The sequence below is a fragment of the Lemur catta genome, chromosome 15, assembly GCF_020740605.2.
Source record: "Lemur catta isolate mLemCat1 chromosome 15, mLemCat1.pri, whole genome shotgun sequence".
Lineage (NCBI taxonomy): Eukaryota > Metazoa > Chordata > Mammalia > Primates > Lemuridae > Lemur > Lemur catta.
The window spans coordinates 43,812,953-43,826,845 of record NC_059142.1 but is presented as its reverse complement, the minus strand read 5'-3'; the positions used below and the strand labels follow the sequence as shown (position 1 = coordinate 43,826,845).

Sequence of the window (13,893 nt, the reverse complement as noted above, 5' to 3'; positions counted from 1 at the left end):
GCTGTCCAGTCTCTGGACCCAGTGGAGGCAGCTCTTCGTGTGGTCGGATAAACCCTTTGCTCAGGCCAGAGAAGACTGTCCGAAGGGTGGAGCTGCAGGAGATTGATAAGGGCCTCCGCAAGAAGTTTCCTCCAGTGTTCAGTTGACCTTTTTTCCTTTTTAAATGTCTTTTTGGTCCTTAAGAAGAGGAGCAAAGCCTTTGGAACACGCTGAGATTCCACTTCAGATCTGTTGCTATGGCTCAGGCAGGCGAGTGTTTGGGTGGGATCTCACTGTGCACTGTAAGCACTGTGTGCCTTGTCACTTAAAGCTACTTAAAAACTCACCAGAGCTCACTACTTAAAGGGATCCTACAGCAAATCCTCTCATAAGGCAGCAAGAATACTTGCATTTGTTTAAACTGTCTGTGTTGTGGCTTGTTTCTAATGTGTAGGAGCCAGAGTTGAGGGGTCTTTCCTTAGTGCATCTGTAGAGTCTTCCAAGGCTGCTGAGTGGACCTTCATTTGCTTAAGAACAGGCAACGCACTTGGCTTGGTACCTGTCACAAGCTGACTCCCCAGTCGAGAGCAAGGCTGGCTGTAAGTGTGAGGGGCAGAGGGATCTTGCTGCTAACACACCATCTTGCTGCTGGGATTTGGGGCTAGCCTCTGACGCATGGGTCTCTGTGTTTATGAATATTCCAATGATCCCAGACACTGGAGGATGATGCAGCCCTCTCCACAGGGCTACTTCTTCCCCTCCTCCTCTCTGAATCTCAACTTAGATGACAGCAGGAACCTCACCTTACTGGTATTGGAACCCTGAGAGAGCCCAAAGCTATTCCTCTTGACCGTGGCGTAGCATTATTTCTCCCAAGGAGCATAAAGCAGCATCTCCCAAGCTCTCCTTGACCCAGCGCCTTTTGGGGTCATTCCAACATTTGCTTTTCTTAGATTCCCTCTTCAGAGAAAGGAGGCAGCATGGAAGACAGTGCAAAGCTTTCAGGGCAGATTCAGAGTCTCACCTTTGCCTCTGTGACCTGGAACAACTTAATCCCTCAGGATCTGCTTCCATATTTGTTTTGGAGACAGCAATGCCGTCTGTCAGAGGTTTGTGTGGGGAATACATTAGGGGACATGTGCAAAGTCTCTACCATGGTGTCTGGGACATGGGCATCTCAAGAGAATGACCCATGGGGATGGACTCTGAGCATTTCTCCTCTATGAGGGACGTCCCCTTTTATCATAGGACTTCTGACATGATACCATTATCATCAATTCCTTCTCATTCCTGGGAATGGAATGACTCAGTTGCCAAGCTTCTCCAAGCTCCCCCAGCTTCTGTTCTGAAAGATGAATGAGGATGATACTCCAGTCCCACAGTCGGGTTCTGCGTACCCATGCCCAGCCCCCTGTGAGGGAGTCTGGTCTGCCATATGCATACGGGCACCGCATCTACCTAAGTTACCAAAAGGCGCCTATTTGGGAATGAAAATAACAAGGGGAACAAAGTCTGATTCAGTACTTCTGAGAATCTACAAGGACTTTTGCTGAGTTCGCTGTTTGCTTTCTACTCTGAGTGGCTTTTAATTCAGGTTCAGGGCAAATTCTTTTTAACAATTAGTTTTCTATGAATCACTACCTTTCTCCTTTCTTCCAATGCCCCAGACATCCTTAAAAACCTGGGGTTTGCCAACCATTTATCCATTTTTGATTTTTAATGACGTAACTGGGGCAGCCTAGGGAATGGCTTCCAGATCTGGCAGGTGGTGTCCTTCCAGGGTCCTCTCTTCTCTTTGAAGGCAATTGTGACATCCAGGCTGGGATGACTGTGCATGGTCTGGAGTTTTCCTGCTACCCCAGGCTTTGGTTGTTTTGGGAAATGGATGTGCTAAACAAACACAGCAGGAATGTTTATTTAGTAGAAATCTGATGTCTAGAGGAAGCAGTCTACTTCCTTGCTTGTCCCTGAAGTAGACAGAGGTAGCAGCTAGGCAGAAACGTTCCAGGGCTCAGTTCTTTTTTTTTTTTTTTTTTTCAAAGGTATTGAGTCTCCAGCTCTTTTCAGGAAATCTGCAATCTCCCTCTTCACAATGCAACTGCCCAGCTCTCTATATGGTGAGGACTGGAAGTCAGGATTTCTGAAGAAGAAAAAATAAAGCCACTGGAAGCAGTGGGCCTCCAGCTTTGACTAAGTTAGCCTTTGGAGCTACGGTGAGGGCTGTCCTCCCCACAATCTGGGACACGTGGTCTCTAATCCACTCACAGCCTTGGACTTTTGTAAGGTGGCTGGACTGGGGGTGTAGCTTCAGCTATCAAAATGAAATGAGAAGAGCTCAGTGCTCCCTTGGTAGAGCTGGAGAAAAACCTCTTCCACTGAAGAAAAAGCCTCTTTTTCTCAACAAATGCAGCAAGCCTTTGCTGATAGGTCCTGAGAACTGCATCCTTTCTTGCCTACAGCCATCTCAAGGGCCTGCTGCAGTGTCAGACGCCAAGGAAGTGCTCAGTAATTGACTGAGTACGTGCACGAAGGGGTGACTCCGAATGTTCCACAGTGACCAACCAAATCACCGGGAATTTGGCCTTAGCCAAAAACCTGCCAAATTCTTCCTGGGGGGAGGCATCCTCACATTGTATGCTTCAATGAGGGTGAGCTTAAGGGCCAGCTCCCTGGAGAAAGATTGTAATGGAAGGAGAAAATCACCACAACGCCATGTTTTTCCAAGTGTTAGCCATTTATAAATAAGTACATTTGCTTTCATACATACAGTTCATTGTACAGATGACGATCTGTATACATGGGGCAGGAAAATGCATTCGTTTGAACTTTTCACATCTATCTCACACAGCTCACATGTACAGACAATAAAATTGCTCAAGCAAGTACAGCAAAGGAAAATGTCTTTCCTTATACACAGGGGGCGAGATGCCTCTGTTGGGTGTGGGACATCCCCACTGCACGAGTTCACAACTGTGTGGTGTTCAATATATCAGGATAGAGAACAAACATGCATTGGATAATATACTGTACAGAGAAAGTCCTTTACATCTGAATTATAGAAAACCTAAAGGAAAACTAAGTGCATTAAAGCTTTTTCCAGCAAGTGTCTTGAAAGGACAGCAAAGAGGAGGAAGAATCAAAATCATATTAGTACAAATCACTCTTTAATTGTAGACTGTACATGTCTGTACTAATTAAAATCATCTTGGATTTGGAGGAGACAGAACAGAGACAGAGACGCTGTGCTAGATGGAAAGGAGGCCATGCCTGAGAATGGCACCTGCCCTGAGCCCGACAAGGAACTGGCCCCACTCAGCAGGAATCAGCCAAAGGGAACAACAAAACAAAACAGGATAGCAAGTGTAACTTACAGGATTTCCAAAATAACCTGTGAGTGAAGCGGAGATCTAGAGCCAGCATCTCTTTTTTTTTTTTTTCCCAGTAAATTGGTACACAATAAGGCAGGTACATTCAAGTACTGAATTTTCCCAAATTAACTCTTGTCTGGTCCTGGGAACCAAAGGGAATAAGCTGAGGCCCCCTAACCAGATTTTCTGGCAAGTGATTAGAAAAAAAAAAAAATTCAGCCAGCAAGTGCTACCAAAACAAAGCAGCTAGGGCACTTCCTTTCCACAGAGTAGGTCTATCTGAAAAGATGAGAGTGACGCTGGCCTGCATCTACATGCATCCAGCTACAGCCTGGCAGCTCAGCTTAGTGTAGGTATCACAGAGTCAGCAGGAAGAAATGAGATGATGTGGGTGAGGAAACATGAAAGTAACACTTGATTTTTGGTGTCCAATTACGCGTTCATTTGGTACTGACTTTCAAAGCTCTGACTGGCCATCATTTGGCCACTAGCATCTCAGGGTGGCTCAGCTGCTGTGAGGCATTGGACACCGAAATGAAGGTTACCAACACTTCAGCCCTTGAGTGGTCTGTATTATAAAAGGAGTTGATGAAGACCCAGTGATTATTCAAGTAGCTCTGCACAGTGGCTCCTCCAGCCCCATTGTGCTTGTGTCCAGGCCCTCAGCCAGCCACCTTTTCTTGGGAGCAGCCAGAGCTGAGTTCAAGGCATTGCATGGTGAAGGTTTCCATGACACGTCTTTGTAGGTAGCTCTTACCCCTAAGCCCTTTGTTCATTGTTAGTCATGGTAGATGGTCGGTCTGGAATTCCTAGAGGAAAAGGAGAAAAAGCCACACCTCCCAATGAGCATGCAACAGGACAGCTCAGCCCTCGGCGTGGAAGCATCAGCGGGCTGCCTTTGCAGGTTGGCTTCTTGAGAAGCGGGCAGCCCAGGGACAGACAGGCAGGGTGGATGAGGCTGCTGGGCACTGGGAGCATCGATAGGAGACTGGGCACAGGGATGGGCACATTCTGCCCCCTGGGGGAGCCTGTTCCATTTTGTGGCAAAGATTCAGTAAGCAACTGGTTTTGTCCAAGGCATTTCTGCAGTAGAAAAATAGCTATCTTTGAATCGAACCACCCAACTGAGACACCTCTAGAGTAATAGAAGTTGGAGGCTGAGAGGAACTGAGAGGAAGGAGGCTTGTGGGAAGGAAGGGGCTCTCTACATACCCATCCATCCACCAGAACAAGGGAGTTCTAGTCAACCTTCTCCCAGCCTCTGCCGGGCCTCAGGTCCATGGCATGTAGTGTTCTAAGAGTTTGTCTTGCCCTGTGGCACAGATGCACGAAGACCCCTTCCAGGCCTTTGTTCCCTTCTTCCTGAACCTCTGAGCCTGCGTGCTGCCCTAGGAGAGGCTGCCATTCTTTGCTACAAGACAAGCGTGGTGCAGAGCCACATTGACACCTAGTGGTCAAGTATGGTGAAGCACAGTTGACGTCCACATATCCCACCGTGTATGACTAAAATCTAAGGAAAAATACTTACGGATATTAGATACTGATTTTAAATTTTTCTATTGGGTACATCTCTGGAATATAAAAATACCAATATTTAGAGAGGGGATCATAAACTACTATACAATATAAGGACTGAGAATACCTTTCTCTAAGCTGTTCTGTTTACAATAATTTAGGAAAAGTGTTTAATAATCCAGGCTTAACTAAATTAGTAAAATCGTTTATCTGGACAACGACCTGGGGTACTGTACATGATTCTAATTAATGGAATTTTCCTGAGCCATCAAGTTTAAGTTAAACACATCTAAAAAGAGGGGCATATGGGAGAGGAACAAGAATGGTTTGTGCTCTATTAACTTGGGACTTTAATAGTGCACATCTGCAACCCGGACAAGATACAACAGCAGATACAAAATGGCCTCCATTTTGTCCATGCCAAATTCTCATGTTACACAGGTTTTCCCTTTACTTTGTAAATAAACATTAATTTTTAATTGTTAATTGTGTGCCTTACTGATCCAGTAAATAAAGTAACCATGTCTCAGGAGTCCCTAAGAAAATTGCTGGAAAAGCACTTTAAAATCACTGCAAATATTTTTTTGTATTAAAAAAATTCTTAATCTTTTTGATGCTTATATACAACAGTTATTTCTTGTGCTATAAATGTTGTGATCCACTGCTTGATGTCTTTCTTTCCCTTGTTTTTTCTTGAAAAATACACTAAAAGACAAGAGCGGTTCTGCTATTTTCTAATGAAGACATTACTCACACTTAAATATCCAGTATTTATCAGAGTTACAAATTCAAACAGTAAAGTGCACCCATTTATAGACATGATGTGATAGAAACTCATTAGTGCAAGAATTTTGGGCAAACGGAACATACAATTTGGTGAGAAACTTATAAGCTGAAGTTTGTCACCTCTGTCCTCCATTTCAGGGTGATGTGAACTGGGTGAGTGGAACCTACCAGCTTCATATGAGAAACTTCCCCTCACCCTAAGCCAGACACTGACTCAGCAAGTGTTTGCTGCTGGGGAAGGGGCATCTCAAAAATACAGTACTAAGATCATCCCATGGCAGTGAAGTAGCAAACAGGGCACGGGCAGTCTGCTCATAAAGAAAAATTTTGCTCCAATAAGCTTCGGTTGGCATCTTCTAGTCAAAAACAACTGGCACCCAGTAGTGATATTCCCTCCCTTTTACAATGGCAAAAAAAAAAAAAAAAAAGAATTCCATTTTGACTGTTGACATTTTAGGTGTTTGCCCAATATGTTATAGACCCTAAATCTCCTCTTTGTCCTGGAGAACCCAGAGACCCTGGGGAGAAGTGGCATCGGTGGGAGATCTGTATAGCTACAGGACCTGCTCGCCCACCTGGTCACGTTGAGTGCAGGTGGCATGTGTGGCATTCCAAATAAGCAGGGGCACTTTTCTAATAGACACTGAGGAATTCTTTGAAATGTAGCAGCTCCTCAGTGACAGGTGGTTAAAAAGGACTAAGATGCGAAGAAACCAGCAGGGCTGAGACCTGGCCAAAAAAGGAGCTGAGAGGCTGCTGGACTCCCCACTGTAGGCTGATGCTACAGCTACAGATTTCATCTTCCTGGGAGCGTGTGCGTGTGCCTGCCCTGGTCAGGATGAGGCAGTCCGTAAGCATCAGAGAGAGTGGAAAGAGTTTGGGTCTTGAGTTAGCCCAGCTGTTTGCTTCCAGCACAGAGAGACAAGTCTTGGCCTGTTTTAGGCTTGAGGGTGGGGCTGGGGGGCTCGGGGGGCAGGGTCCATCTATTTGGCAGAATCTAAATTAGTAAAGAAATGTTTCTGATCTCAGCTTCATGTTCCCTTCAGAGGACATTTACTATTATGAATGGGTCTGGTCACAGCTGGATTTTATTCAGGGAATTGCCCTTCCTGTAGCCCTTTACTAACAAGAGGGGAATGATTCCTAATAACAGAGAACTAATGCTCTTTTGTTTAGTTGGTGGGGTTGTTTAATTTTAACAGCTGATGAACAGCCAGTCCCAGGCCTGTGCTAAGGCTGTGGTTTCAATGTTCTTGTCCATTTAATAGTGGCCTCAGTCCCTCAAAAATCAGGTTAGCAAATGACCATGAGACCTAGAAGATGTGTAGACAGTGCCCAAATCAGAAACCTGTGGTCTATCTTGTGCCCCTCCCATGGCTAGAAAACAGGGCAGAAAGGGGTCTTTCTTCACCCTGAAACACTTTTTGCTGTGTCTAATTTTAAAATATCCCATACCCCAACTATTCCTAAAAAAAGAAAAGAAACAATTCCTGTAATAATAGATAATGAAATTATAGATCTCAAAATGGAATTAGACAACTGGCATGGAATGCAATGGCCCTGGGTGCAAACTCTAGGGATCAGTCTTATAGTCCCAAGAGAATCCAATTTGCTTCTGAAAGAACCAATTTCTTTACTATGCCATCTGGGTTTAAAAAAAGAAAGGCCAGTAGAACAAAATCTGGCTCTAGGTGAAGATCCAACTAACAGGATTATTGTACAGATCAACCCTTCAGGAAGTTTGCTTTTTATGGAATATTATGCTCAGTGATGTATCAGGATCTAAAAAGCATACTTCTCCAAGACAGCTTTTCTACAACTTTTCATTGAGAATCCAAAATAATCTTTCTTTTTCTCTCTCTTTATTTATTCCCTCCCCCACTTGTGGAAAATCAGTAGCTTTTAGTAGTTGTTAGCTAAAAACCTAGAGAATAACTCTCAGTGAATTCTTTTAAAATATCCATAATTCTCATCTGATTTCCCTGGCTGACTGAAATATTTAAAGGACTAGTTGTTTTTTAAATGTTCCTAAAATGCTTCTTGGAAAATCAATGTAGTGATTTTAATTATATTGTTTGTTTTCCAATTTAGCATACTTATTTCTTCTCTCTTCCTCCTTGATCCTTTTACCCCATGGGAAGACCAGCAGGAATCCTAATGAACATTCTGGACCAGACTGCAGGGAGCTGGCAGTATGGGGGTTGGGCTCATGGTACAAGAATGCACCAGGGCTGCCTATGTGGATGACACTGGCTAAGAAGGCAAAGGGGCATCACACTCTTTCTAAAGTTCCTAGAAGAAAACGAACAAGAACATCCTATTTTTTTTTTTTAAAAAAGGAAAAAGACATTTACACAACAAGAACATCAGTGAAAGCGATTGTCTCCTGGAAAAAGCTGACCAGTGTGTCTGATCTCCCTGGGTTAAAGCACACAGCAAAAATCTCCTCGTTGGCATCTGAAGAGAGGGAGAGAGCATGTGGCCGGGGCACAGACAAGAGAAACTGAAGTCCTGGCTCCCTGGAGGCCAGCTTCCCAGTCGGCTGCATGCAAAGAATTTCAGCATGTGGGCTGCCACCTCTGAACACCACAGAAACTACATGAGAAATTAAGCCAGAGAACTACCTCCAATGTGGAAACCAAGCCTGAAAATGTGCAGTGAAAACATATGGGTCTCACTCCAACAAACGTCTTCTAAACATTAGACTCCACAAATGGTCTCTTTGGTTTGATAGGGGATGTCTGCCCTTGTCGAGAGTCTCGGGACAACTGCCGGTACAGGTTGTCCTGGTACGCCTGAGCCACAGGTAGGGTCCGAGCCACCTTTACATCGGGATAGGAGGAAGCCTGGCTGACTCTCTCCAAGAGGTCTCCACGAGACCCGTTAGCCAGCATCCCATGGGGGCTGTAATAATCGTCCTCCAGCAAATGGCCATTCTGGGCATTGTTGGTTTTGTTATAAAAGGCAATGTTGCTGATGGATGATGGCGGACTGAAGGACTCAGGCTGAGGCAGGTTGCCTGGAGACGTGGGACTGAGAACGGTATCCACTGATGACACTGCCCAGGTCCGATTCTGCTGGTGAAGGTGGGGGTACTGCTGAGTCCGGGCTGTTTTATCTATGATCCCCATGAATGGTGTGGTCCTGGATCGGGTGGGCTCACTGGGGTAACCTCCTTGAGTGGGAGATACTGGTGACAGCTCGTCACATGACCTATCATATGCCGGTTTCAGTGGGATCTCCATTTGTTGAATCGACGAAGATGGCCGGAAGGAAGGAGCAAGGTTGGAAGTGGATGAGATACTATTGCTAGACGGAGAGAAGCGAAGGCCTACACTCTGGGAGTGCAGCAGTGGCCTGGGAGTTGGTGGGTGGGGTTTGATTTCACTAGGGTTGACACTGATAGGTCTCCTGATTAAATGTGAGACATCAGGGGAACCTAGTTGGCTGGAGGACCGCTCCAGATCTAGTTTTGAATGACAGACTGGGTAATAGGACGCTGACTGGCTACGCCCGATCTGTGGCGTCTGGCTGTATCTCATTCCACCTCGATATGCTGAGGAAGGTCGCTGTGGAAGATCTTCTTTGGTCAACCCTCCATGTTGACAGATGGCCCCTGCACTCAGGCTGGCTTGGACATGCTGCACTGGTCTCCCATCCCCTACAATTCCCCCAATTGACCCTTGATAAACCAAACGGCTCTGACCTACTCCTATGTCTCCTTGTGAAGACTGGTATTTACCAGCCATTGAATGGGCGACCTGGCCGTAGGCTCCTGTGGGGATTACAGTGCTTGAATGAACTGCTGAGCTGGGCTGGTTACTTCTCACGATCTGGGCCTTGGCAGGCTGTAGCCTGAGCCCCTGCTGGGGAACTGCCACAGGGAGCTGAGGCATCTGATAGGGCCGCTGGGCCATTTTGGATAACGGAGATTTGGGTCTGCCAGGAAGCTGACTGACATTCGTTTCTTGCTGATAGCGTACAGGTGAACCAGACTGGGATCTATAGACACTCATGCTTTCAGCTGGAGGGCTGGCCCGATACTGAGGGCCTCTACGGAGAGGGGATGGGGGAGGGCTTGGGTATTCTTTGCCCTGCCCTCCCATGGGAGGTGGGCTAAAACGGTAAGATCCACTCTGATGAGCTGGGGAAGTATGTGGTGGACTAGGCCTGTAATGAGAGTTCTGATGAGTTGGAGAAAGAGCAGGTGAGGTGGACTGGTAGCTCTGCCTAGTGGGCGAACCTACAGAACTACTGGAACGGAAGTCAAAAACCTGATGAGAGCCAAGAGGTGAGCCAGAGATGTAGGCCGAGTCCCGATGGGCTGGAGAGGAGGGTGGGCTCTGGATTATTGGGAGCCCCTGACTGGGCCGAGTCTCTGTCTGGAGGCCGATGGAAACATTTTCAACATCCTGTTCCAGGTACTCCTCCTCCAATATATCCTGTACAGAGTATATATCTTCATGCTGCGGTTCAGGTTCCGTTTCTTCTGGGAGCTCCTGCTGAGGCTGCTGCTGTGGCTGTTGTGGCAGCTGCGGTGGCTGCTGCTGCTGCTGCTGCTGCATCTGTCTACACTCTTCCTCCACTCTCATCAGAAGCCTCTGGATCTCACGGTTGTTTGGACATAGCTTGATGGCCTCGTTCAGGTCCTCTAAGGCTGCTGCAAACTGTCTGCTTAACAAAATGTAAACACAGGATGTGTAGTTATTCTGAATCAATGGGAATCACCAAGAATTGAGAACATGGTCACTATTTCAGAGAACTGTGGTGGCATCTGTGGGAGTCTGGGGTGTTTTGGTTTAGTTTGATTTATAAGGAAGAAAACAAGTAAGCTGTCATTCTAGAAGAGTCCAGGATGATTCCCTAGCCCATTCAGCCTCCATCTTCCTTCTGGCCTGTCTGGGATGAGTGGAGAAATGTCCCCATTGTGTCAGTCCAGCCAGGCCCATCAGGAAGATTCTCTCAGTGCCCAAACGCACACCAGGCAGTATGAGGGTTGGGTGGGGTTGTCATTTACAGGGTCACTGTCAAGTAGCTTAGGAACAAAATAGTAACTACGATATTTAAGAATCTTGCTGACGCAGCAGAAAATTTTCTTTACATTCTCAATATTTTGGCTCTGAATTTCAGGCCTGTTCTATCCTAGGCAAGAACCTGTCCTCTGCCCTTTCTACCCCTCACCCCGCAGCACTGCTGCGTCTCCACCCACTCTGGCAAAGTGGGGCAGGTTATTAGGCAGCACAGGTCTGCAGCTGAGCTGACCCCAAGGAGATTCTGATTCACAAATGAAGAAATGAACTGTCAGAGATATTCCCATCTTCTCTATTAATATTGCCTGAAAAGGGGAAATTGGCCTTGTGGGAAAGGACCAAACCAGAAAGAAAGAGAATTTGATAGTTGAGCTTCTGTAAAACCTTTGATACCCCAGCTAGTTAAGAATAATATCACTGCCACCATCGTCACTAGTTTCCACCTGGGTTTGATTTTTAGGACATACCCGCCCTGGTCACAGCAATAAACCCAAAGCAGTTCTTTCCCATGCAGTCTGGGAGAAGGTAGGGTGCTGGGCAGGAGGCATCAGGGACACTGAGAAGTTATCCAAAGATCACTGATGGCAGATTCTAGGTCCTTCTGGAGGCTTTCCTGCCCAGTGGCCAAACTGCAGCAGACGGGCATGAGGAGTGGGGGAATGGTGTTTCTTGTGGGCCCTCTCAAACCTGGCAGCAAGGACCTCCTGACTCCGTGTGTGTGTGTGTGCATGCGTGGTGTGGTGATGGTTTAGGTGAGAAGGAGGTTTGATGCTACCAGACTTGAGGAGAGCCCCAGAAGGAAGCCTAAAAAATCCAGGGATTCCCCAAACACTTGTAAGAAAAGAAAGAGGCCTGTGAAGTCAGTGACACATCCTACTTTTCCCTCTAAAAGGGTTGGCAGGATGTTTTGTTTAAGTGACCTCTTCTTTAAGTCACTGTTGTCTCTTTATGCTATCTCCTTTGGGGGTTGAAAAGTGATTGAGATAGGGCAGAGGATTCTTAGAAGAAGGTGACATTCTCCAATGAAAAAGTATTTTTCTCCCAAAGTAAAATGTTCTTGGTCTCCATAGCCCAGAGGATTTGCTGATCTTTGACTGAGCACTGCTATTGGAGCCATCCCCAAACCTTGGCCTTAAGAGTCCTCCAGGACAGAGACATATTCCGGTACATATGCCCCAGGGTGGCCTACATTGCCTTGGCCAAATTGTCGAAGAGACCGCTTGCCTTTCACCCTCTCTCTCTCTCCTCACCTGCTGCTGCGTTTTGCCCTTGCTCTTGCATAGTAAGCTTCATAAGATTTCGGTTTCAGCTCCAGGGCCTTAGTAGCAAATTCCTCCGCCATTCCAAAATCCTGTCATTATAATAGGTGTGCAAATGAGTCATTGAAGAGATATAAAGAATAGACAACTTGGGAATAAAACAAATTATTTGTACATTTCTTTGACACTTATGGATGGAACACCTGGGACTCTGGACATGCCTGACATGGCCCTGGCCATGTGGCTCACAGACTGAAAGTTCCTTCTGCCTCTGTCCTGTGTGGCCCTGCAACTGCTCACTGGACTTTATCTGCCCAGAGTATTAAAATACTGTTAATTCACCCTCTTTCTGCCTTTCTAATAAAGTTCTTTTCAGCCCAGAAGCCAAATGCTGACCCTTTACCATGAAGCTCCTGAAGTTGGAAACCTGAACTCGTTACTCACGCATGTGTGAGGCAAATGCACACACAGACACCTCAAGTGGACCCCTGTCCTACCCCCGCAACTTCCTACTGCACCCACTAGACCTTGGCTTTCTAAGGGACAAGTAAGTGTCCTGTGACATCCAGGAGGACGGCATCTGAGTAAAGGAGAACTGCACTGTCTGGAGACTAGACGGAACAGGGATGTCGGACAGACCTGGGTTCAAGTCTCTGGTCTGCTTTATCCCCCCGCGGAATGTAGTTTCTCATTCATGTAGTTTCTCATCTGTGTCTACTTCAGGGAGAACTAAGCATAAGGCCTTTAAAAGTACCACACAGTTCCTAGCACACAGGAGGTGCTCGATACATTATAGTTTCTTATTTCACAGTGGTTTCTCTGGCCTGTTTCTTCTCTTAACTGATTCTTTACTTAGGAAATATTTAAAATAATAAAAAATCAAAGCAGGAGAAGATCCTGGCTGTGACTTGGGTCCATGCTATCACTGGGGGCTCCCTGGAGGAACGTGGTCTCAGAGCTGTTTGTCCGCATTCCGAGAACCCCTGGGAACAGGACGATGCTGACAAGGCAGAGTCCATGGTTTTTAAGATACCCTTAAATGTTAAGCTAAAAAGAAAAGTTTTTCCCTTCTTTTAATATCAAAGCCATAGTATAGCACGGTGGCCTCTAGTTACACTCATGATTCCTAAGGCAGAAAACAAGGCCTTAGGCAGAAAAAGGCCCTGGGGCATAGGTAAAAATTTAGAAAAAATTAATGGGAAATTTTCTACCAAGGAAGACAGATTTCTGGTGCTTAGCACAGTGTTGGTCTATGGGAAGTGATTATTAACTGTTTCTGAACAAATGTGGAGTTACTCTGTTTCCAACCTTACCATTTACTTTTTTATTTTGGGACAATCATTATTTCTGGAAATATTAGAGTTTAAGAAGTAGATTATTTGTTAAGGAAAAAAGAGGTCAGCAGGTGGGCAGTGACTTCTGAGCTTTGCCTCATTCTCACTGGCTGGTGCCATGGGAGACTCTTGGTTCTGTTTCTTCTGTTTTGCAGCAGAAACTACAGGCATAAGAACCTCACTGCCTTTCCTCGGGATTGTCCCTTTCCTCTTCCCTCCCCAGTGGAATCTCTTCCATGTCCCTATTCTCCCCAGAGCCTGGGGCAACTCTGCCTGTTAGGGCCATGACTGTGTCCTCTGAGACAGCCAAGTTTATCCCAGGGCTCTTTTTTTTCTCTTTTTTTTGGGAAACAGTCTTGCTCTAATGCCTGGGCTAGAGTACAGTGAGATCATATAGCTCACTGCAACCTCAAACTCCTGGGCTTAAGCAATTGTCCCACCTCAGCCTCCCGAGTAGCTGCTACTACAGGTGCACGCCACCATACACAGCTATTTTTTTTTTTTTTCCTGTAGGGATGGGGTCTCCTATGTTGTTCAGGCTGGTCTCAAACTCCTGGCCTCAAGTAATCCTCCCACCTTGGCCTCCCAAAGTGCTAGGATTATAGGTGTGAGCTACCATGAC

General features: G+C 46.1%; 1 protein-coding gene and 1 long non-coding RNA gene across 2 annotated transcripts in view; one reads left to right on the top strand and one right to left on the bottom strand.

Moving 5' to 3' along the window:
- Nucleotides 1-76: 76 nt before the first annotated feature.
- Nucleotides 77-5,526, top strand: LOC123620583. Its single transcript, XR_006728907.1, has 3 exons — nucleotides 77-578; nucleotides 933-1,088; nucleotides 2,022-5,526. It is a non-coding gene; the product is annotated as an uncharacterized LOC123620583 (long non-coding RNA).
- Nucleotides 5,527-7,949: 2,423 nt separating this feature from the next.
- TANC2 (tetratricopeptide repeat, ankyrin repeat and coiled-coil containing 2) overlaps nucleotides 7,950-13,893 on the bottom strand; it is a 289,785-nt gene continuing 283,841 nt past the window's right edge. Inside the window, exons 27-28 of the mRNA XM_045525947.1 lie at nucleotides 11,929-12,029; nucleotides 7,950-10,319 (exon numbers count right to left, since the gene is read on the bottom strand). Coding sequence (XP_045381903.1) covers nucleotides 8,342-10,319; nucleotides 11,929-12,029 — 2,079 coding nt within the window. The 3' untranslated portion in view covers nucleotides 7,950-8,341. The remainder of the gene's footprint in view (nucleotides 10,320-11,928; nucleotides 12,030-13,893) is intronic.